A 23,004-nucleotide genomic window follows, 5' to 3' on the forward strand; every position below is an offset into this window, starting at 1 on the left:
TTTCAATTTTTTTAAATTGGAAATAAAATAATATTTTGTAAACGAATATTGAAAGAAATAAATAATTTATGAGAAATTATTTTTGTGAGATTACAACCTATATAATTACTAATTCACTTTTTAAATACCAAATAATAGTGTATATAAATTAATATTACAATACTCTGAAGAAAAAACAATATTTAAGAATTTCATCTTATTTATTTTTCAATTTATTTTTCGCGCACATTGAAAACAGTGAACGTAAAAATGAAGAAGATTCGTACAGTTCACCGAAAAATATAATGTTTTTAGCCTATAAATAATAATATAGGCTAAAAACAATAATTATAATGTTTTTTTAGCCTATAAATAATAATAATAAGAATAACATTAATAGCACGCCAATTAGCAGCAAAAATTAAAGAAATTAAGTCAAAAATAAAACCACCTTCCTGTCATTGGTAGGAAAAAAAACGTAGCAGAAAAAAAGTAAAATGCACAGCATATTTGAAAAACAAACAAACAATGAACTATATTTGAACGTTAAAAATCAATAATAAGAAAATTTTAAAATAAGAGACATTTAACTATCGCATTCCATTATTATACGAAAATAGCGCCGCAGCGAACTCTGGCGGCATAGCGCCAAACGGGGGTACGCCAGCAAGCAACGCCGAATTATGTAAATCGTTTAACTGTTGCGGATGCGCGCCGTTTAAATGCGCCGCACGGTGGAGTAGTTCACCGTTCATTTGGCGCGAAAGTTTGGCAGTCTCGTTTGCTAGGTTACTTGGGTTTGGAACAACGCTTGGGTCGGGTAAAGGCCAGCCTGGATAGCCTGCCTGTAGGGATGCAATTTGGGAATATAACTGGTAAAAATGCATCATCGAGGCTGGATCGCTCGGCGAGTTAGCTAGCATAGATACTCGAGCTAACTCGGAAGCCGCTTTTGCTTGTTGCTGTTGATAGGTTACAATACGAAACGATTTGCCTTGGTTTTGTTGTTGTTGTTGTTGTTGTTGTTGCCGTAAATATGATTCTTGTAAACTTGCACTATGTGCGTGGGACAATGGAAGACCGGGCAACGAAGGTATACCAGCAGTGGCTGGTAGAGGCGGCATCATTTTAAGAGTGGTTTGAATAATTCGTTCTAACATTTCTGGTGTACAGTCTTTGGGAATAAGCGGATAAATTGCGTTGGCCATTGTCGGTGGAAGACTGCTTAAGAGTTTATGTGCTGATGGCGTCATGCCGTTGTTTTCCTTCGGCGAATGTGTAAGTAACTTTGGATCGCTTGCGTGAATTTGATTTCGGGATTCGCGGCGATATTCGGGGTGAATTTCAGGCCTTGTTGGAGTTCGATAAGGACTTTGGCTGACACTGGATTGGCTAAAAGAATGCTTTCTGTCAGTAAGGTGAGCTTGTGTCGCAGTTTTTGAAACTGGAAAGCGTTCTTGATGCATAGAATGTGAAGGTAATTGATGTCTGACATCGTGCTGTGTCGAGGTCAGGCGATCCACAGTAAACGCACTGGAAAAAGGTTTTCTTGGCGTTGTGTTCGATTCTGGATAAGATCTCTTTGGCGGTAAACTCTGTAATTTGTCGTACACTTTGTGTTGAGTTGGTAAGTGTTTAACTTCGTCGACCCTAGTCGGGCTGCGGGGCCGTACCCGTTCATTTACAATGCGCGCATCAGCTTGTCGCTCAGTTTTAGGAGGAATACTCTGCGCTGCATGTTTATGCTGATCGCGAGAGGTAGCTAGCAAGCCCTTGGGTCTATAATAAGTCTCTTTACGGAGTGTGTCATTGCTGTAAGTCGAGTTAGAGGGCGGCGTAAGAGGCCCTGATCGACTTGGAATACTTTGAGATTGCCGCATTTGCGACGAACTGTGGTGATCAAGTCTAGGCGGGTACGACCTTTGATCTTGATACGCCGAAAGTGGCGCTCCATATCCTTGATGTATTTTATTGTTTTGGCTCATATGAGTACGTTCATCTGCTTGATATTTCGAACTGGGCCGCAACTGATTGTCCGAAATACGAGCACTGCTCTCATGTCGTTGTGGGGTGTGGTTAGGTCGGTAGAACTCAGTTCGGCCGTTTGAGAGTTCTTTATCATGTCGGACAAGCGCAGTGGGCCGGACCTTTTTATCCTGGTATATAAGGTTTTGAATATCAAAACTACGACTACCAGGCGAAACAGTTGATTGTGGTGCTGCGTTTCGGGCACGCTTTGGACTCAAGGATAAACTTGTTTGTTGTAGATCGTCAGAATGTTGGCGTTTCTAAAAACATGTAATTATTTAATTTAAAAAACTAATTTGAATAGGAATATTAGACCATAAGAAATACCAAACTATAAGAAATAAATCTGAATTTTATTAAAAGTTTTTTTTTGACTTAAGCTATTTTAACCACTTTCCTTGTTAGGCCGAACATATTTAGCTTGAAAATATTTTAACCTTGATTTAGTCTAACTACTAAAGTATCTAGTTTATTAATATCTTTCGACTTGCTTAAGTGTTTTCAATTTAAAGTATTAAGTTACCTGATTAAGAATTTTGTTGTCATCTCTGTTCAAATTCTCAATATTATGAACCGCTTCAGGTTTAATTAACGTTGGCTGTCGAACTGATGTGAGAATAGTTTGTTTTGATTTTGTTGGCACGAACGGTGGCGGTTTACCGCTCATTCGAGGACAGTGTGTTCGACTTGAAATCGAATTTTGATTGAACTGAAACGGCGAAGTTCGTTGAAGGTTCGACTGTTCGACTATTACAGATGCCCGAGACATTTCGGGTTGGTTTAATCCTTTGGAAGTGTTTACCTCCGTTAAGTCGATTACCTCGTGTGGTTTTTTAACACTGTCTTGTTGAAGTTTGCTCGTAGGTACAAATGCGTTTGGCTTGCTGAGATCCTCCGGTGCGCCGTCTAGCGGCGACCGTTCGAAGGCATTTTTCGATGACTTTTCGGACATCAGTTCCTCGCGTATTACATTATGCGCTAAGGTTTCAAAGTTGAGCAAAGACGCGGGATGGGATGTGATAGTAGGTTGAGACCATTGACTTGTCTTTATATCAGGTATTGATGGCTTGGTTAGGTTAGGACTAAGTATGGATTTAGTCGTGTTTTCCTGCTTTAGGTCTTGGTCTATTTTGGCACCATTTAGAAAGTATGCGTCGCCGTTGAACGCCCGACTCTGTAGAGTATTGTGTGAGAGAATCTAAATAGATAAACAACCCTTTAGGCATAAGATGCAAATTGTGATCGCAAATTACTAGGCAAGTTCAAAAACTTGAGAAAAAGATGTGGTGATCAAATTGAAACCAAGCAATAAATAAAAGACTTAAAATGAAATATCTTTAGATTAATTAAACTTTTAATCCCACTTTAAAATGTTGTTTTTTATAGAATTTAGTAAGCGGGTGTTTATTGGTGGGCAAAAATATGCACCATCATTATTAATAATAAAAATAAGTCTACAAAGTATTTTAACTTATCTTATGTTAAGTTTAAATAACTAATTAATTAAAAATATTTCATTTTAAAATTAAATCAAAAATGAAAAAAAATTTTTATGATCAATGTTTAATCTTATCCGAAGCGGAAGTTATTTAATTAAGTATCAAAAAAAATTCCAAAATAATTAATAAAGATTATCTTTAAAAGTTTTTAAAATTTCAAGTAAAAACAAAGCGTTATTAATATCTACCTCGTCAGTAGTTGAACGGTGGTTTTCAGTATTTTTTAATTTATTAGATCCCGTTTCCTTATTTCTTAATACATGACGCAGGTGAATTTCCAAAGGAAGAAGTAATCTAGTTTGCAGAAAAGATAAATTCAAATTTAATTAACGTGTTTCATTAATAACTTTTCGTTTGCAAAAATGCGAAATTTCCAAGGCTATTTCAATTCGTTTTATCATGTAAATTAAGATTAATGTTGTTTTAATAGGCTATTAATTAAAAGATGTTGACTTGTAAAGCATTAGGTCATTATTTATGCTATCTTGTTATAGCATAATTACAGAGTATTCCTAATACGTGTAATATATGGAAAAAAATTGCATTTTTTATTTAAATTATGGTACTTTTTGGTTAAAAAATTAGAAACTTACTTTTCAAAATGTTTTCGAGTGCAAGTTGCAGCGCTCGTGCATGAGGGATTTCCCCCCATTTTGTCGTAGACATGTTTCCAAAGTCGTTTTGCTGTTACCTAAAAAATAAAATTAAAAATTTAATTCCTAAAAAAAACTATTTTAACAAAAAAATATCTAAAAAAAAACTTGTTTAGTTTAAATAAGTATTTAAGTTTACATTAATATTACAATCTAAAACAATTTAATTTTAAAAATATTAGGTGTTTGTTTTTACCATATCGTAGCCTCCATATTCTTGTGATAATTTATAAAACGTCCAAAGATCAACTAAAAAAAATTAAAAAAAATTGTTAGAAATATTTACCCGTTGTAAAAGAATAATATTTAATTTTAAAAAACACTAAATTTATAAAAAAAAAATTTTTTGATTAAAAATAATTTTAAAATTTTTAACAAGTGCTGATACTTTGTTTATTTTAATAAAAATATGTCTAACAGACTAATGTTTATTATCAAAAATTCAAATCTATTTCAAAACAAAATAATTATTTGTGAAACAAAGGCCCTGTTAATATAACTAAAAAAGTGCTAAAAATCAGATTACAACTTAACAACACTAAACAATAATGTATGCTTAAATCTAAAATCGTGATGGAATCGTAGTTATTATATAAAAAACGTGATAAATAACAAAAAATAATAACCGAATGAAATTATGCCAAAGCGAAAATAAACAAATTTTTTTTTATAGCTAAATTAAATTGTTACACATACATGTGATATCATATAGTTAAAAACGGAAATAAATGGTTATCAAGCTTCTTATGAATGAATATAATTGTAAATAACAAACCCGTATTATCTTAAAACGTTTTATACATTATAACGAATACTTGATAATCTAATTATAGCCTTTATTTTAATATTAATTACAATTTTGTCTGGAAAATATCATTTTGTTATTGACTGGCGCTAATTTAATTTTAAAATCGTGTTTGATAATTAAATTGTAGCTATTTCTTTTTAAAAATATATAATAGAGTTATAATTACAGAAATTATATTTTTAGAAAAATTCGTTTTTGGTATCACTTTAAATTTTTCCTACAGTAAATATAATTATACAATATTTTGTTATAGAAATAAAGTTAAACCCGTCTTTTTTAAATAACATTAGTTCATATAAATTATTTTTTCTGGAAATAAAACCTAATGTTTTTAATATACGATCCCGCCATTTTAATTAAAAATACTTTTTTTTATTATAATCTTTTCTACTAACATACTATATACGCTTTATATATCTTATTTTTAAAAGTAATATTAAAAATAAATTTTAACTACTGAATTAATAATATGATAATTAATACCAACTATTTAACGTGACTGTTACTAATATATTTGAGTTTAACCCACGTAAATTTCGTCTCTTTTAAATTGAAAATAAAGAACTATTATTTTAACAAATTTGAAAAATATACTAAAGTGTATATCTTTGAATAATATCGTAAGCAAAACACATAACAATTTATACCAACAAAATTATATTAAACTTAACTTAAAGTCCTTATTAATAAACCACTTACAAAAGTTAAAGTTTACTTATCAAATATAAATAAAAATAAAACATTTTAATTTTTTAAACTTACGTTTTTTAAATCCCAAAGATGGAATGCGGCCAATCGGAGTATTCCTTTTCCTCATAAACTTGTACAAAAGATCGAGGAACTCAGGTCTATTCTCCGGGACCTGGCCGCCATTAATCCCGCAGAGCAAAATTTCGTCGTCGAGGTTGATGGCTTCGTAGTTTTGCTTCATTTCGTCTTCGCCAATCATGGGTGACGAAATAATATCCGTAAAATCTGGCGAATTGGTCGCATAGGGGTCGTTACTCTGGGTCGATGACGTCACAGAATTAACTGACCCCGTGGGTGACGGGACTTTTCTTGTCCTGTCGGTTGATATTACTCCGCAATCTGACAAACGAGATAGTGACGTTGCAGGGCTGGAGCTTCGTGATGACGCGTTTGATGTTGAATGTGACGTCACAGAGTTTGAAGAATCGGGTCTGTCCGATTTTGAACTTTCGGCGTCGGGTTGAGGCTTATTATGTTCCAATAAACTGTTCTTGATTGCAATGCTTAAAGCAGTAGCCGAAGACCTGCGACCTGAAGTCCGTTTCTTCGATTTTGTTTTTCGTTTCGAGCTCACAGCAGGTGATGTACTTTTTGTACCAGTCCGCGGTGAGGTCACCGCTAATTCAAATGTGAGGTCGGGGTTCGACTTCTCGTCGGTCGGCGTTGTCAGTTCGTTCACAGGTGTCGGAGTCCTCGATACACTTCGTCTGCTTCGTTTTGCAGAGCGAGAGAAAGCTGGTGAGTACTGCCCGAGATCAAACGCGCTCTTCTGCGGCGATTTTCGCTTGCTACGCCGGCGACTGCTGCTTCGACGCGTCGGGGTGTCAGCGTCCTATTAAACAAACCAAAAGGTTAGTTAGCACGTTAACGGCACAGCAGCTAGCTATACGCGCGTGGTAATCTACCAACGGAAGGAGGCGGTGCCGCGGAAATACTAAGCACTGTTATGTTGCTATTCGCTTATAACGAGAACTCACTTTATTAACAACAACACCAACGCTAAGTCGTGCTCCACAAGCAAACGCTAGGCTAACAATGCATTCATATTGAACCCCCGCGTTATATAAAATGCTTCATTTGCATAGCGTAAAAGAATGTTTCATTTGGCAGAGATATTGCATTCACGATTTCAAAAGCGTGCATGTATTTACTACCACGTAAGATAAACACAAAATATTTTAAGTCACTTTGAAATTGGGAGAATTTTTTTTAATGATGTAAATATTTTCATGTGAAATTGAAAGTATAAAACAGTCTATTGTAAGATTGATAAATTACCTTGTTTTTTTTTCAAAAAAAGGCTAATTTTTGAAGACCACTATTTAGAATTATTTCATATTAAAAATTTTAATTTTAAAATAAATATTTTTTTTAAATTTCACCCATTTATAAAATTACCCCCAACTTTTATTAAATATCCAATAAAACCCAATAACTCTACAGAAACATGGCCAAATTTTTACATTTTATTATGTTGTTTTGCCAAATTTAATACTCGTTATAAAAAAAAATTAATTTATATCATTAGGACAAAATAGTCTCAATTGAGTAGGAACGCTATGTTAAATAATATCCCAAACGTGACTTATTTACATTAGGCCTGGCCGAGTTTTAAAGAATGCAGATAAGAGATTCCAATCACTATCATGCTTTTTAAACACGTATATATCGTCGCACTATCAAAAGACTTCTTGTTGAAAATTTAGCATTCGCGGAATTGCAACGCAAACTATTTATAACTTAATGAGAGCGGACTGTTAATAACTATATGCCAAGGCCCGAATACAAAATGTCTAACTGTTAGTCTGAAACGTGTAGGAGGAATGTCTGTGTATTCAGAAAGCGGCATTGCATCCGACACAAAGTCATAACACGTTTTCCACGCCTTTGTCTATATACTCCCTAGCCTAAAATTCTACTTATTCATTTTGATAAACTAAATAAGATTACGCAGTGTTAAATGCACGATTAAGGAAGTATTATGTTGCTGTTTATAACGCACATTCCTATTTCCTTATGGTCTATTTGCATACAGTATAGAATATATTAAATATTGAACTTGTATAAAATAATTTAAGTATTTTACATACCTTTAAGATATTTATTGATTTAGAAAAAACAAATCATAGTATTATATATTAACCATAACCTTTTAACAAAATGTTATTTTTAAATGTAATTTAGGGATCTTTACTCTCAGTTGTACGACATTTTATTTTTACAGTATTATGACTTTCACATTAAGCCCCCCAAAAAATAAAATTTTTCTAAATTTATGCCACGACCTTTAAATTGTGACTATTTTTTGGGATTTTCTTATTTTAAACTAGTTTCGACACATTTATTCTCAGCCACGTATTATAAGAATATTAAGGGGTTTAAGTTGACCCTCTCACAACTTAACTATACGAAAATATCAAACTAATTTCAAAAGATGTCTATTTAAAAGATTACGTGGAATATACTGCATTAAGATAAAGGGCATTGTACTTTGTGTGATTGTAACATTAGTTCATAACCATGATATTTAAACAACTTCAACTTTTAACATGCATGTCTTGTAGTGTTATCAGTTCGTTATTTAACCTACTTGGCACCGAAAATCAAACAACACATCAAGAAAAATTTGACAGCCGAAACCAGTACTACAACATGTCTATTTTCGGCGCTTATCTTATATGCTATACGCGTACGTTAAGTGCCATTTTGCATTATCGTTTATGCAAAACCAGTCTTTCTGCGTGCAAATAGTACCAGGTTTTCTTAAATACGGTGACATCGTTGATAAATAACTTCGCGGCGTCTATTTTCAAATCGCAATGACTCAGTTTGTGGTGAGTCGGTGATAGGCGCAAGCCAGCGTCCGAATGTTGGCCTAATTTAATTGTAGGATACTAAATTATCTGGCGATGTAAAAAAAGGCGATTACCGTATAATACCTGGCGTTTAAGTCGCGAAAATTGCCCGAACCCGGAAGAAAAATAAGTGTAGAAGGCGTAGCATAACCTAGCAGCTCAAGTACCTTCTGCGATGTTTTTTCATCGAAAGTGTTTTCTGAAACCAAACAATTCCGCGAAATTCAAAGTATCTCAGAAAACGAAACATCGTAGCGCGCCCGCATTGGCTAACCAGGGATCACGTGACCAAACGAGAAGTCACGTGGTGCATCCGGGATGCTGTGTTTCCGCAACGTTTCAGGCTTTCCTCGAATAGGGATAGACATGCTTAATTATGTGCACGTTTAGCTCGTGTGTTTACAAACTATCGAGTAGCAAGACGTCTGCCATGTTGATTTCAATAATAAACTTTGTCTAAAAATACCGCGGAGAAAACACCAAGGAATAACGTTTTCAGGAAAACTAACTAACAACAAATCTCTGAAACGAAATCCTTGCTAATGCGAAGGGCGAAAACATGTTAAAGTTGAGCGCACGGCGATCTTATTATTTTTAATGCGGATAATCCATCAAGTTCTAAAGCGCTGCATATTCCATTTTGGACAGAGTTAAACCGCAAAACATTGCACCAACTTGCATATTAAACCAATCATTCACGATTTAGCTGATTATCAACACCATAACAGAAGTTAAGCGGTTAAAAGTACGTAATAAGCCATCACTAACAATTCTAACCACCAAGAGGATGTGTCAGGCCGGGTTGCAGGCTTCAAATTTCTGAGCAAAAGTCGTGACTAAAATCGTTCGATCTCAAATTGGCGGTAGCGCTAAAATCCGATTTAGCGCAAGTAAAAACAGACTTTTAACAGCCCGTAAAGGCTCCAACATTTAAATACCACACCGATTAACCTTGCTATTCCCAGAAAGTCGTATCAAGTTTGTTATGTCGAATAAACGCAGACGTGAGAAGGTTGGTTAAGCCTTTCCAGACCTTTAATCCGTAACTGTTTTGTTTAAGCACTGATTATAATTGTTTATATGCTGTTTACATACATATAACGACACCCAGCTGGTATTAGTGTAATGTTATTCTTCTAGGAACGAAAACTAGAGTTTCGCAGAAAGCTGGGTATCGGAAAATCGTCAATAATTTCAAGACGGGTGTGGATCGCGGAAAATAAACATCACGTTTCCTAACTTAACAACTGAGTTATTGTTAGGATAGCTTACCAAGTGTTGGTGTAAAGGGGTCAAAGGGCTCTCTGGGTTTGCCGAGTGGCCTGACTTTTTGGCGGAATTCTTCGTGCCGGACGGAAGCGAATTCTTTTTCGTTTTTTTTCGCGGTCTTCCTTTAAAAACTGGAGCTAAAAATAAATTTCGGGATTTTTGAAAATCTAAAAAATACCAATACACGTTAATCTAAAATACATGCATATCACTACATATAAAAACTCTATTTAAAATCTAAAAATTTTTGGAATGTATTTTCGTTACCAATTCAAGCTATAATGGGTTAAAAACTTGTCTATTCCTTTAACTTGCGTAAGCACAGTGTTTTCATATAACATAACCTTTACGTTAAATCTATAATCGTATCCTTAAAATAGTAGGCATTTACGTTTATGAAAAGGTTAAAAATGATGCAACTAAAGTTATACAATGTCTTTTGTATAGTTAAGGGTTAAGTTAGATATTTACAAAGTGGAAAAAATAATGAATTTTTAAAGCAACAAAAATTCGTGTATTGAAGCAACTACGATCAAAATCCATTTTATTACATAACAGTTTGGTTATGCAATATTTGTAGGCGGTTTTCTACGAATCAGAATACTATTGTAATATGAAACGACCCCCCAATTCTAAGCAATTCGCGGGATAGAGTAGTTTCTAATAACCTGTCTCGCTATTCAATTTCGGAATTAGTAAAACTTTACTAAATTCCCGAAAAAAATTATGTAACATATTGTCATGGCCTTGATATAAATAACTAAAGTTTTTTTTGTTTGAACTATTACTATAACGTAAAGAATGTTATAATTAACCTTAAAAATACCCCAGGCCCAAATATTTAAGTTATTTTTTAGGAAAGTTTCGAATTTATATTAAGTAAAAAAAAGAAAAATACCGCTATAACATATATGTAAATTGATAGTGTAAACAAAGAATTATATCATTATAAAAAAATTATAAAATTTACTGAATTTAAATTTTAAAATAGGCTTCATACTCATTTTTTGTTGGCCCAATAATATTTTTACCCAATATAAAAATATAGGTCAGAGCGCCAAAAATTGAACACATTATTTGTTATGGCATTAACTCAAACACCAATTACTATAGTTAATTAAATCAAATTCGCCAAATATTATTACTGGAGCCCCGTGAAAAGTTATATAACATACACCCACGAGGTTAGAAGTTTATATGCGAGCATGCTACCGCTTAAATACTTTAGCCTAATCAGCTATTACATCTTGACACATTTTCTCTTTAAAAATTAGATTACAACGTTAGGATAAGGTTAGATATGTTTGCTTAGCTTGCATATATATTTATATATATATAAGCGGGTTTAATTTAAGGTCAGGATAAACTGATAGTTTTTGCTCATTCGACACTACAGTAAATATACCCACTTCTCCAATAAATAAATGTAAGTTAACTTACCAAGCTCTTCACAGATTAGATCATGTTCGAATAGTTGTGGGTAGTCAAACGTATCACGACAAAAAACGATTCTCAATTTAGGGTTGCGACTTGTAAAAGCCCCGTGATTGGCTAATATTGACTCCGCCCCGGGTCTCGACAGCCAATCCCGTTCAACCCCTTCAATACGCTTCAGAATAGACTTGTGGCGACAATATGCACCAACGCTTAGCATCACAACGCCAGCTTTGTGTCTCTTGGCGCACTGCGTGCAGTTTTGTTGTGTGGTTTCGGTGTTGTTTTCACCATTTACTTCCGTGTTGTTTCGAGGTGAAGTTTCGTGTTTGGCGTGTTCTGAATTATGTTGTTGGCCGCTGACGATTTCATTGTACTCTTGAGTATGTGTAGTGCAGAATCCATTTACTATACAATATATAACATCGTTTAAATGCTAGTGTATAACATTCTGTTTGTAATTTTTATTACAGCTAGATTACTTTAACAGAAAACAAATTGTAATACAAATTCTTACAGGAAGCTGCTAATGCCCTTTTCTCTACTTTCACGTCGTGCATATTGACGCTGGGTGGCAGTGTTTGAGATTTTAAAAGAGGTGAATTACCGAATTTGACTTTGTTTCCGTTGGTAGGTGACTGTAAATAAAAATTAGAAATAAAAATATTAAAAATAATTTTTTTTTTAATTTTTTTTTTTTTTAATTTTTTTTCCAAAATTAAAATTTTGAGATCTTACGGGGCATAAAAGAAGAGGACTTCCATAATTCCACTCATCCGGCTCAACGACCCACGAAGCTAAATCCGTAATCCTCATTACAATCTTTTCCGATACTGCCAGCATCTCATCCTAAATAGAACAAAAAAAATTTTTTTAAAAAATTAACAAAAAAATTGTTTTTAATAAATATTTACAACATTTGTTGAGAATAATATTTGTACCACTCAAGAGTTAAAAATATATTTTTACGTGTTTTTTTAATTATAGCTTACACAATATTTTTAAAACTACATAAAAACAACAACATGTTGGTAAAATTAAGCGCTCTAATTTTAACATCATATTATTATAATAACAGTATTACTAATTTTCTTCATAAACAAAATATAGTAAACTAGCCCACGCACGCATTTAAGATAAAAGTAAAAAAAATTCTTTAAAATTACATAATTTTCGTTTTAGACACGGGTATAGAAAATATTAACGGAAATTTTGTTACGAAGTTTTTATGCTGATTATGAGAAAATAACTTAGAAAATTGAAGTTAATGAATGCTGTAAATAACAATAAATAAATAAACGCGGTAAAATTTAAAACATGATTTTAATTACCTTATATTCAAATAGGAGTTTATCTTGTTTTGAGAAAATGAATATTAAAATATGATGAATTATATGACAAACAAGCATTTTAGCTTGTATTCGTTTAAGCATATGAAACGCTGTAACGCTTTACATTCTAATCTTATTCTTCGAAATTCGCAAATGAATTACCGGTACTTATAAATAGCTTCTTAGAAAGCCTAGCTTGCAAAACAAATCGATGATAAGCGGGTGATTGTGTTTCAAAAATCAATGATCAGTAAAAAGAATATTCAAAATATCAAACTCTTTTAATTTTGATACGATTAACCGAAATGTCACATCAAAAGTTCTATTAATAATTATTTGTGTACACATTGATAACTAAAAGTTGAAATTTACACATACCACAAAACTATTTAAAAAAATTCCTAATTAAGATACAAAATGGTCTTGAAAATAGGTCAAAAAAAGGGTCAAGTAAAATGACATGACAGATTTGTTCAAATTCGAGCACGATTTGCGATATAACCTTTACTTTGTGTTATGTATATACACATGCTTTTATGCTGAGTTATTTTCGAGGTTTTAACACTAATCAGTAAACATGATTACTTTAAAACCAAACAAACGGCGTCATCTCGCGGACACAAAATAATTAATAGTCGTAAAAAATAAAAAAAATAAAAATTAATTTTTTTTAAATAAATAAATTATCTCTCGACTGACACCCAACGGATAAATATTTAAGTAACGTGATTTTCAACTTTTTTGTTTCTTATTAAAATTGATTTCATAGCAACTGAAAATTGCTAAGTAAGGTTAAAAATATCGATAAATTAGTCAACATGTCCTATTATTTGAATATTTCATCTATTATTTAGTGGGCCACGCGACAGAATGTGTAACCCTACTCAAGTGTATTAATAATTCACAAAAACAAGTTTAAAAATTATTAAAAATGCGTAAAATCTAAATTTAAGCTTTTTAAAATTAAAAAAAATAAAAATAGAAAATAAGTTTAAACATAAAAAAAATTGTTTAGTTATATTTTAAACATTAAATAAATTTTAAATAAATTAAAAAAATATGTATATAATAAATTTTAAGATACAAGTTTACAAGGTGCCGCTTCTAAAAACCTAAGGTTAATAGGCAAACACAAAACTTTAAACCACATAAGGTCATAAAAGGTTCCACGAATAATAAATAATTAACAAAAGGACGCAAGGCCGCGCAGAAGTTGTAAAAGGTTAATTATAAAGCTCTCTGTAATCTGGTATTAAATATTTATTTACTTTTTTATTTAATTGAATGGTAAATATTCTTATCAATTTTGGTAATTAATAGGCGTGTTATTATATATGTTTATGATATTTTTATAACATTTGCAATTATTACAAAAATAAAATAAAAATATTTTTTTTATGTTTCTGTAAATTGTTTTTTGTTTGTATAAAATATTAATTTTTATTCTATATAACCACAGCTAAAGTATATTATATAAAATCAATAAAGCAGGACCCAGAAAAATATCAAGTAGAAAATTACATTTCAACCAAATACCATGTAAATATTACATATGTTTACATTTCCACATCAGCCCAAAAGAACCTTTAACAAAAATTTGGATTATAACATTTACCACCAGCGGCACAAAAGAGCAGGTAAGAAACAGTTCAAAAAAATAGAGGTCCTGAATAGATAACTAATCTGCCCCAATTGATTTAATTTTACGCCGGCATATGTTAAATTCTTATTTTAATTGCCTAAATATACTTAAAATACATTTAAATACCTATGATGTATATATAGAATACTGTGATTTATTTTTAGTGATTTAATGTTATATGCGAAAGTATGAAAACATTATTGTGAGTAATTATGACCTCATAAACAAAAGATTATGGCGTAATACTGGTTATTAGGTCATACCAAAAAAACAATGAAACTATTATAGGATTTAAAAACGCTAACAGCCGTTTTTTGTTTAGGTAAAAAATCACTCATACTATAATTTCCTTTAAAGTTTAAATTTACCAAAATTAAAAAACCATAAAAAATAAAACTCTTAAATTTAAATCTTTAAAATATATTGATTTCAATTTTTCTGATCAATAATTAAATAAATTGGTTCACTATAAATAAGCATTAATTTTGTATTGATTTAAAATTGTGTGATGTTATAACTCTTTGAGTTGGTCTTTCGACATTTAAATTCACGTGACACTCATTTTGCCAATGACGCTATGTTTAACATAATTATGTCATAAAATAAGGGGGTGTTAAAATAACTATTACAACTATCAACAAAGTTACATAAAAGTCAAAAACCTTTTTTTATATTACACCATTTGGAGCAAATTAAATATTCAACATAACTATTGTTATCGATTTGTGATATATTAAATAAAAAATATTTTTTTCTTGTTATTTTAGTGGCTAGAAATGTCAGACAATTGTGATTATTACGTAACAATAATTGGCAGATCGTTTAGTTAATTTTAAATGTTAATGTTAAGTTTTTTTTTTTTTAAATTAAAATATAACAAATATCAACTGATTTTTTAATTTTTTTAGATAATCAAACACACGTTTTACCCAATATACTTTCAATAAATAAGCATCGCTCGAAACAAAATCCAATAAATTATTAACGATTGTGTTGCCCGCAATTTCGCGTATTTGCTTCGTGATTACGTCACAAAGAGAACGCAAAAATTACGTCGCTTATGTAATTGAACCATTGTTACGACATAATTTAAAATGCAAAAATTACGCCCCGCGGTCAAAAAATTGCAGTCTTAAAAAAAACGAAAAATAAGTCCCAAATAATTTTGTTGTAAAACGTTAATAAAAATAATTACAACTATTTCGCGATGTTATTAAAACTTGACAAAAAACGTAAATATTTATTTGGCAACATTAACCTTTTTAGGAAAACCGAAAAACAAAATTAATGTTTGAGGTCATTTATCATAAAAATAAGTTGCTACCCAAAGTAAAGCACGATCTATGACGTCATAATAATACAAAGACGAATTATTTAAAACAAAAAACAAATCAGCTAAAATATTTTAATTTTAAAATCGTGTAAAATTAATTTTATAGGTATTGTTAATATAATTTTTACTTTTAAAAATAACTTTTGTTATACTTTTACTTGATATTTTGTAAGAAAAGTTACAAAAAAGTTAAAAGCTTTTTTTATTGTTATTAAGCTTGACACAGTTCTCTTTATGACAAAACAAACCTAATACACCGAAACAATCACAAAGTTCGTTTTTTTTATCTTTTCTCCTCCTCAAAGAGAAAAAAAAAGAGCAAAGATTTAAAACCGAAAATTAGACCTAACTTTTCAAAAAAAATTATATTTTAATAAAAATTAATTTAAGAAAGCAAAAAATATTAAAAAATTATTTAATTTTTTTACATAAGTTTACGTTTAAAAATTATTGTTTTTTAAAATCAAAAAATAATAAAATTATTTACAAATTAATTAAGGTTTAAAATTAATTTTATTTTTTTTAATAAATATTTTAATTAAATAAACCGCAGTCAAGTGTAAAATAAATGACTCTTAATCAAAAACAAGAAAACTTAATAAAAAAAGAAAAAAGGGAGAGATTAGGATTTGTTTACATTAAGATATTATCAAAAGTAAGTCTTTTAAATAAACATTATTTACACATTAAATTTAAACGACTTACCGTTGAAAATTATGCAAAATTTCGAAAAATTTAACTTTTATTACATTATTTGTTGTAAATAAGATTATGTTACCGTTTCGGTATGTTAAATATTTAAGTAAAACTTACAATTTTTTGTCAAGTTTAAAAGATTTAAAAACTAAATTTTACCCCATAAAATAATAATATTAAGTTATCAAACTATTCATAATTAACAACAAACAATAAATTAAAAAATTTGTTGAAAATAAGATAAATAAATATAACTAAATATAAATTTCATTTTAACATCAAAATAAATCATATTGTTTGAAATTAAAACATTTGAATATTAATTTTAAAAGATTTTACCAAATACATTTTTTTTAAATATTTTTAAAGTGTTTTTTGTTCATTTACACGGGTTCTATTTACTTCCTAGCGCTTAATATGCTTACACTACACAGCATATCAAATTTCTCTTACAAGATAAAGAAAGAGAAAGGCGAGAGGAAAAAAGAGAAAGGTGAGTAATTTCTAGCTATCGAGTAGTTTCCTAAACTGAAATAAATTGATCTATTGAGGGCTTGATTTTAATTTTCTTAATCTTTAACCCTTTAAAACTTGTATGTTAAATTAATTAACACAAGATTAAATATACTGAAATTAAATTTCAAATTAATTACATACTAAAAAATAACTTAAAATCTCCAATAAAAATTATAATAACAAATAAAATAATTTTAAATAGTGAAAAATTTGTAGATGCCTTTATATTTTATAAAGAAAATATACAATTATTTAAAATTATTATTTTTATATCTTGAGGTTAACCGCAATTAAAATGTTTTAACATCTGTTTACATATGATTTTATTTCCCAACAGAATATAAAGTTGAATTTGGTGTATTTTAAAATCACTAAAACTATCCTAAAGTGTTAAAATAAATAATTTATAATTTAAATTTAAAAAAGATAGTTAGAAATATATGTTTAAAGTTGTATAAAGTTACACAGAAATTTTAAAAATCAAATTTTTTTGAAAATAAAATAAAAACGTTTTTTCTGTGTATATTGAAATCGTTAACACAAAATGTTATATGTAAATTAATTACATTTGCTTAGAAACAAATTATTCTTGATACTCATAAATTAAAAATTTTGTGCAAATTTTTTTGGCATGTTTTTAAAAACGGACAAATATTAAATTTCAATCGCTTCCTCTTAATAAAAAAGTGAGAGAATAAAAGAGAAAAAAAAAGGGAGGAAGAGAGTTCTCTTATCTTACTTTGCACAATGCCATCTGTTTATTAAGGCAAACGAATTATAATATCACTAACTATGAAATATTAAAGAAATAAACAATGTTTTTGTACTGTTAACAATGCCAACAATGGGTTATTTAACAATGAAATTAAACTTCGAAAACACGCTGTCCATCTGTGTTTACATAAAATGAATTTAAAACTATTTTAAAAGTAAAAAACTGTTCATTTTTGGAATTTTTGTGGTAAAAAATTTCATTTTTTGTACGCTGGTATTGAATTGTTTTTGTAGTATTTTAAAAAGGGGGTTTTCTACATTTTGCCTTTCCAATAAATGTCATCAAAAAAAGGAACCCAATTTTCAATTTAAAAAAATAAATTTCCAAATAATTATGACGTCATAGCGAACACAAAACGGACACCTTTTAACGCTTTGTCACTGATATTGTTAACAATCAGCGACATTAACGTGATAATACCGCGTTTTATGACGTCACAAACAAAAAATCGCGGTCACGGACCGACGGACGCGAAGAATAAAAGCCGAAAGAAAATTCTGCGGTGTAATAAATCAAAATCGCCGTGAAAAGCAAAACAATCTGACGGTGTAATATTAAGCATCGAAAAAAGATAAAAACAGCGGTAAATAAATATGATCAGGAAATAAATGTAAATACCAATTTTTTTTATCGTCAGAAACTGTTAAAAGGCCGCATTTAAATTAAAATCATTAAAAAAATTAATTAAAATAATAAATTCTTTCCTATTGTAAAATGTGTGTATATTTTTAACTGGCCAATGTTTTACAAAAAAATCTGCCAAAGCTTTATAATTACCAAAAAACCACATGTATTTAAAATTATAATACTTCGAATTTTAAATTAAATTGTTCTCTATAACCCTTAGGATTTCAAATCAAATTAAACGCAACAGTGAATATTAGATTGGCAAAAATCGATTTCAAAAAATAAACTAATTAGAAGATTTTAAAAATAATTTTCTTTACAAAAGTTTAAATTATTAAACTATTTATGTAACAAAAAATTTGACATACTTTTGCATTTATTTACAATTTTTAAAACTACATAAAAATAATTTGTTTAAATTTAAATCTAAAATCTATTTTTTTGTGTTATTTTATTTAAATTTGAATTTTTTTGATTTTTTAATTTTGAATATTCTTTTCTACCTCGCGGTCGCATTGTTGTTGTGACATAACAATGGAATTTCGCGGTTCGCTGACGTCCGACATCGATCGCAAATTACGATCGTTTAAAGTTTCGCTTCGCCGTAATTAAATAACAAAAGCGAAAAAAAGATTTTCTCGCATATTGATAATTTCGCGAAAATGAAATTAACTTTGACTGTGACGTCATAGAAAGTGTTCGTCACGTGATTCGTTAAGTCAATAAACAACAACGTTTATTTACAAAATCAAAAACAATCAAGCATTTTAAAAATTTTTGAAAAATTAATTTTAATTTAATTTAACAACTTAAAAAAAAATATGAAAAAGGTTTTTTAAGAAAAACTTTTTTAATTTTATCGATAATATAAAAGGTTTTTGTAAACCCCAACATTTGTAATATTATAAATTGTATTTTTTAACATAAAAATATATTAAACCAATGTGACCCAATTTACAAGCTTTTGTTTAGCAATTCTAGCGTGAAAAACAAAATATTTTTCAAAATAACATTTTTTAAACAATTTTAATTTAAATTTATTTTTAACAATTTTTGTCCAAATTAAAATTAATTTTTTACAATCTTTTTGCCGTTTTAAGGCATATCCACAACTCGTCAATCCAGTTAAATTATTTAAAAATTTTAAAAGCGAAATAAAGCCATATTAAAGCTTAAAATAAACGCTAAAATGGTATGCGGTTTTACGCATACAGACTTAGTTTTATTAAATAAATAAACCAAACAAAAAATGAAAACAATTTTGTCAGAACTTAGCAGGAAGTAAGCGAGACGGTTAATTATTTTACAAGCTGTTTGTTTATATTAACACAATAGAACAGATTTTTTATGAAAAAGTTAATCCTTAAAACAAGTAAGTAGTGATATAAAATATAAGACCTACACAATGTATTGCTAATCTGTTTCGAATCAACTTAATTCTTAATTTTAAAAAATCGTGTTTAAAATTTTTTTTTTTTAATTATTGTAATAATTATTTAAACTAAACGTTAGATAATGTTTTAATCTATATTATTATTTTCCATTTATGTTAACAAATGCGTTAAAAAGATTAAAATGAAACAAGATATTCTTTAAATAAAGCAAACCAAACACGGATCTTTAAGCCTGATAACCCTAGTCTATTTTCAAATACCTGACGCAAAAAAATTGACCTATTTATAAAGTGATCACCCCTTTGTAAAGTTTTTAAAGTAATAATTAACATTTTATTTAATAAGTTTTCAAAAAATGTTGAGTTTGAATTGCAAAATTACCAATAAATTTAAATGTCTCATGACATTTTTATTTGAATGTTATTAATTGCTTAATTTTCTAATTTTAAATTGAGTCCAACTAAAATCGATTTGATTTCTCTGATAAGAATTTAAATTAATTATGCAGTAAAAATTGAAAAACCGTTTATCTTTTAATAAAACAAAAATTAAAATTAAAAAAAATTTAAATTTTTACAAATTTTGACATTGTTTTAATTTAATTCAACATTTGCTTATAATATTTTTTAGTAAAACCAAATACACAAAAAAAAACAAAATGTTAAATAAAATAAATTCTTCAAAACCTTAAATGTAAAACCATCAACGTCGCGTTAAAAACACAAGTGGTGCTTACAAAGTACTTTAAACAAGCCTATCATAACGTAGTAGTTAAGTACCATAGCCTAGCTTACTTAAAGCGCATGCATTTAGCTACAGGGGGCCTATAAACACTCAAGATTTGGGCTATAAAGTATCATAAACGAGCGTATAACAACATTGTTTATTAGTTCTTACAAATTTTATAAGATGATTAATAAATCTACTTTCTTTGTATTAAACAAAAAAATGGCTTTAACATTGTTTTATATTGAATATAAAACGTGACTTCCTTTTTTTAAGAGTTAAATAGCTCAAAATTTTAACAAATAAAGGTCAATAGTCTGCCTTGTTTAATAAAAATTTTAATATAAACAGTGTCAAAGCAAGTTATATCAAGACATTTTTTTAAATTCAAGTATCATAAACAGCTTAATTCTAATATAGTTTAAATTTCCATTACAAATTAAAAATCAATTTTTAGGTCAATATTGAATTTAATCGATTTAAAACACATTTTACTTAATACAACATAAACCCAACCAAATATATTATCATACAACCATTGTCAAACTTTGTAAAATATCAAAAACTTATCAGTCTATTTAACAAGTTCTTACCTCGCCGTGCGTTGAGTTTCTTCCTGCAGGTGTAGTCTCGGGCAGGTAATACAGCCTCGTCGACACTAAGTCCTGTCCTGAATGTTTATCATGCCACAAGAGCTGAAGTTCTCCGACACAAACCGGATCTTCCGGACGACATTGCACGAAAAAGAATTCCCCCAACGCTAAAATCCGCTCATCCGGTGTTGTGTTATTCTCACTCGACTCCGACTGCTCCGAGTTCGATTCCTCGCCTACGCCATTTGTTTTTGCGTCGATGACGTCACTATAGCTGTTGTGACGTCGGTCGCCGCGCGAGGATCGACTGCGAACCGTGACGTTCGAGTTTGCGTTTTGCGATGACGTCATTTGTGGACATAGACGGAAACGGAAAGCTTTGTAGAACACGTAAGATCCATGTCTTCCGCAACTATTTCCAACCCACTAAAATAAATTTAAAAAAAATTTTAAAAATAAAAAAAAAATTAAAAAAATTAACAAAAAAAATGTATATATAAAATAAATTTGGTTCAAACTGTTAATATTTAGACAGCATTAAACTATATTTAACTTTTTTTTTTAACTATAATTTTTTAACTCCTTAAAAGTAAGACTGGGACGAAGTGACACATGTCGTTAACTCGCTCCTATAACACTCCGTTTTAGGTTGTTTATTGAGGTTGCACAATTTAAAAAGAAATAAATTTGACAAAGGACGCGCAGTTAAAACGATGACAGCTATAAAGTTAAACCATAAATTTAAAATCACCTCCATTTAAACTTTACACACAGTTTTTTTATGTATTTATATCACCTTAAGTTCTAATTCAAAAGTTATTAAATATTAATTACACAAATATACCCAGTCATGTCTAATTATGAAACATTATTATATCACAACGTCATCAATAATATTAGCAATTGATCTCTTAGCACCGTGCGCGGTAATGCAGTTACGACGGGGTCACGTGACCGCTAATACGTCACGCTTGACGGTAATCCTCGCCGCGCAAATAACATGCATTATTAAAGCGACAAATATAACATATTGAATAAAACGTATTTGCGCTATTAGCCGAGATCTTATATTAAGACAGGTTAAGACAAAATCAATATTTTTCAAGTATTTCCAATTTTCATTTTGCAAATATATCGATATAATAATTCAAATATTACTAGCTCCCAGATATTTCAAGTGAATATTTGGTTATAAAAGTAATTTTAAAAAACGCATTTTTTTAGGGACAAATAAGGTATATTTCGTGTAAAATAATTTGTCATTAAAAACGATAAAAATTGAGCAAAATTCAGTTATTTTGTTTCGATAATTAAAAAACCTTATCTAAGGATTTAGGAAATAATTTGTTAAGTAAAAATGCAGATTTAAATATTTGCATAAATTACCGTAACTGCTAGATCCCTCTGTGTGTTATTGCTTCGAAACGAGTTCGAAGTTTGGTACCTATTCGTCATTTCTTTTTACTTGTTTCTTTTATTCTCTTTGAGGAGCGAAAATGAGGAGCTCTTTTCCTATATTGCGCTCACACTAATTTGGTGTACGCAATTTTAAATCAAAGTGTCAGTGGTAGACCCTAAATGTTAGATTTCTAACCAAGTTCTTGTTAAAATCCAGTGTATATTGTCCATCTTTTTGTCATTTTTTGCCTTTGAAAAAACTTCGATTTCAATAAAATAATCCAAAATTTCAAATAAAAACTCTAATATCAATCAGTTATTTTTTCTTTAAATAAATTACAATTTATATAATCTAGAAAATAAAAATAAGGGTATTACCTATATAGACATCTTTATACACATTATATTCAAACTAGCAAATGGTGATACTGGTAATTAATCATTTCTTTATTTATACCACTTCCTTGCTTGTAATATATGGACAAGACAGACTAATCATTTTGTAATACACTTAACTTTTATGTCTTAAACTAAACAAAATTATTCTAATTTTACCCTTTCGTGTATATCAATAATGTTTACGCTTCTTTCTTTACGAGCCTTCTTTTTTACGCCTTTGTCGCCGCGCTCTCTCACAATGCCAAATTATGACGTCATAACACCAAACAATGGCGCATTTAAAACTTGGGCGTTTAAAG

The 23,004-nt window shown here is 29.7% G+C and overlaps 1 protein-coding gene across 1 annotated transcript; it reads right to left on the minus strand.

Moving 5' to 3' along the window:
* Positions 1-216: 216 nt before the first annotated feature.
* LOC145745508 (uncharacterized) lies at positions 217-22,654 on the minus strand. Its single transcript, XM_082563604.1, has 12 exons — positions 22,295-22,654; positions 20,909-21,334; positions 12,014-12,124; positions 11,793-11,913; positions 11,282-11,683; positions 9,845-9,978; positions 5,730-6,549; positions 4,356-4,408; positions 4,100-4,197; positions 3,695-3,800; positions 2,531-3,205; positions 217-2,267 (listed from the first exon to the last, which is right to left on the minus strand). Exons 1-12 carry the CDS (start codon positions 22,361-22,363, stop codon positions 570-572), a joined length of 4,713 nt encoding a protein of 1,570 aa, XP_082419730.1. The 5' UTR covers positions 22,364-22,654; the 3' UTR covers positions 217-569.
* Positions 22,655-23,004: the final 350 nt, after the last annotated feature.

Source organism: Corella eumyota, chromosome 3, assembly GCF_963082875.1.
Source record: "Corella eumyota chromosome 3, kaCorEumy4.1, whole genome shotgun sequence".
NCBI classification, from domain to species: Eukaryota; Metazoa; Chordata; class Ascidiacea; order Phlebobranchia; family Corellidae; genus Corella; species Corella eumyota.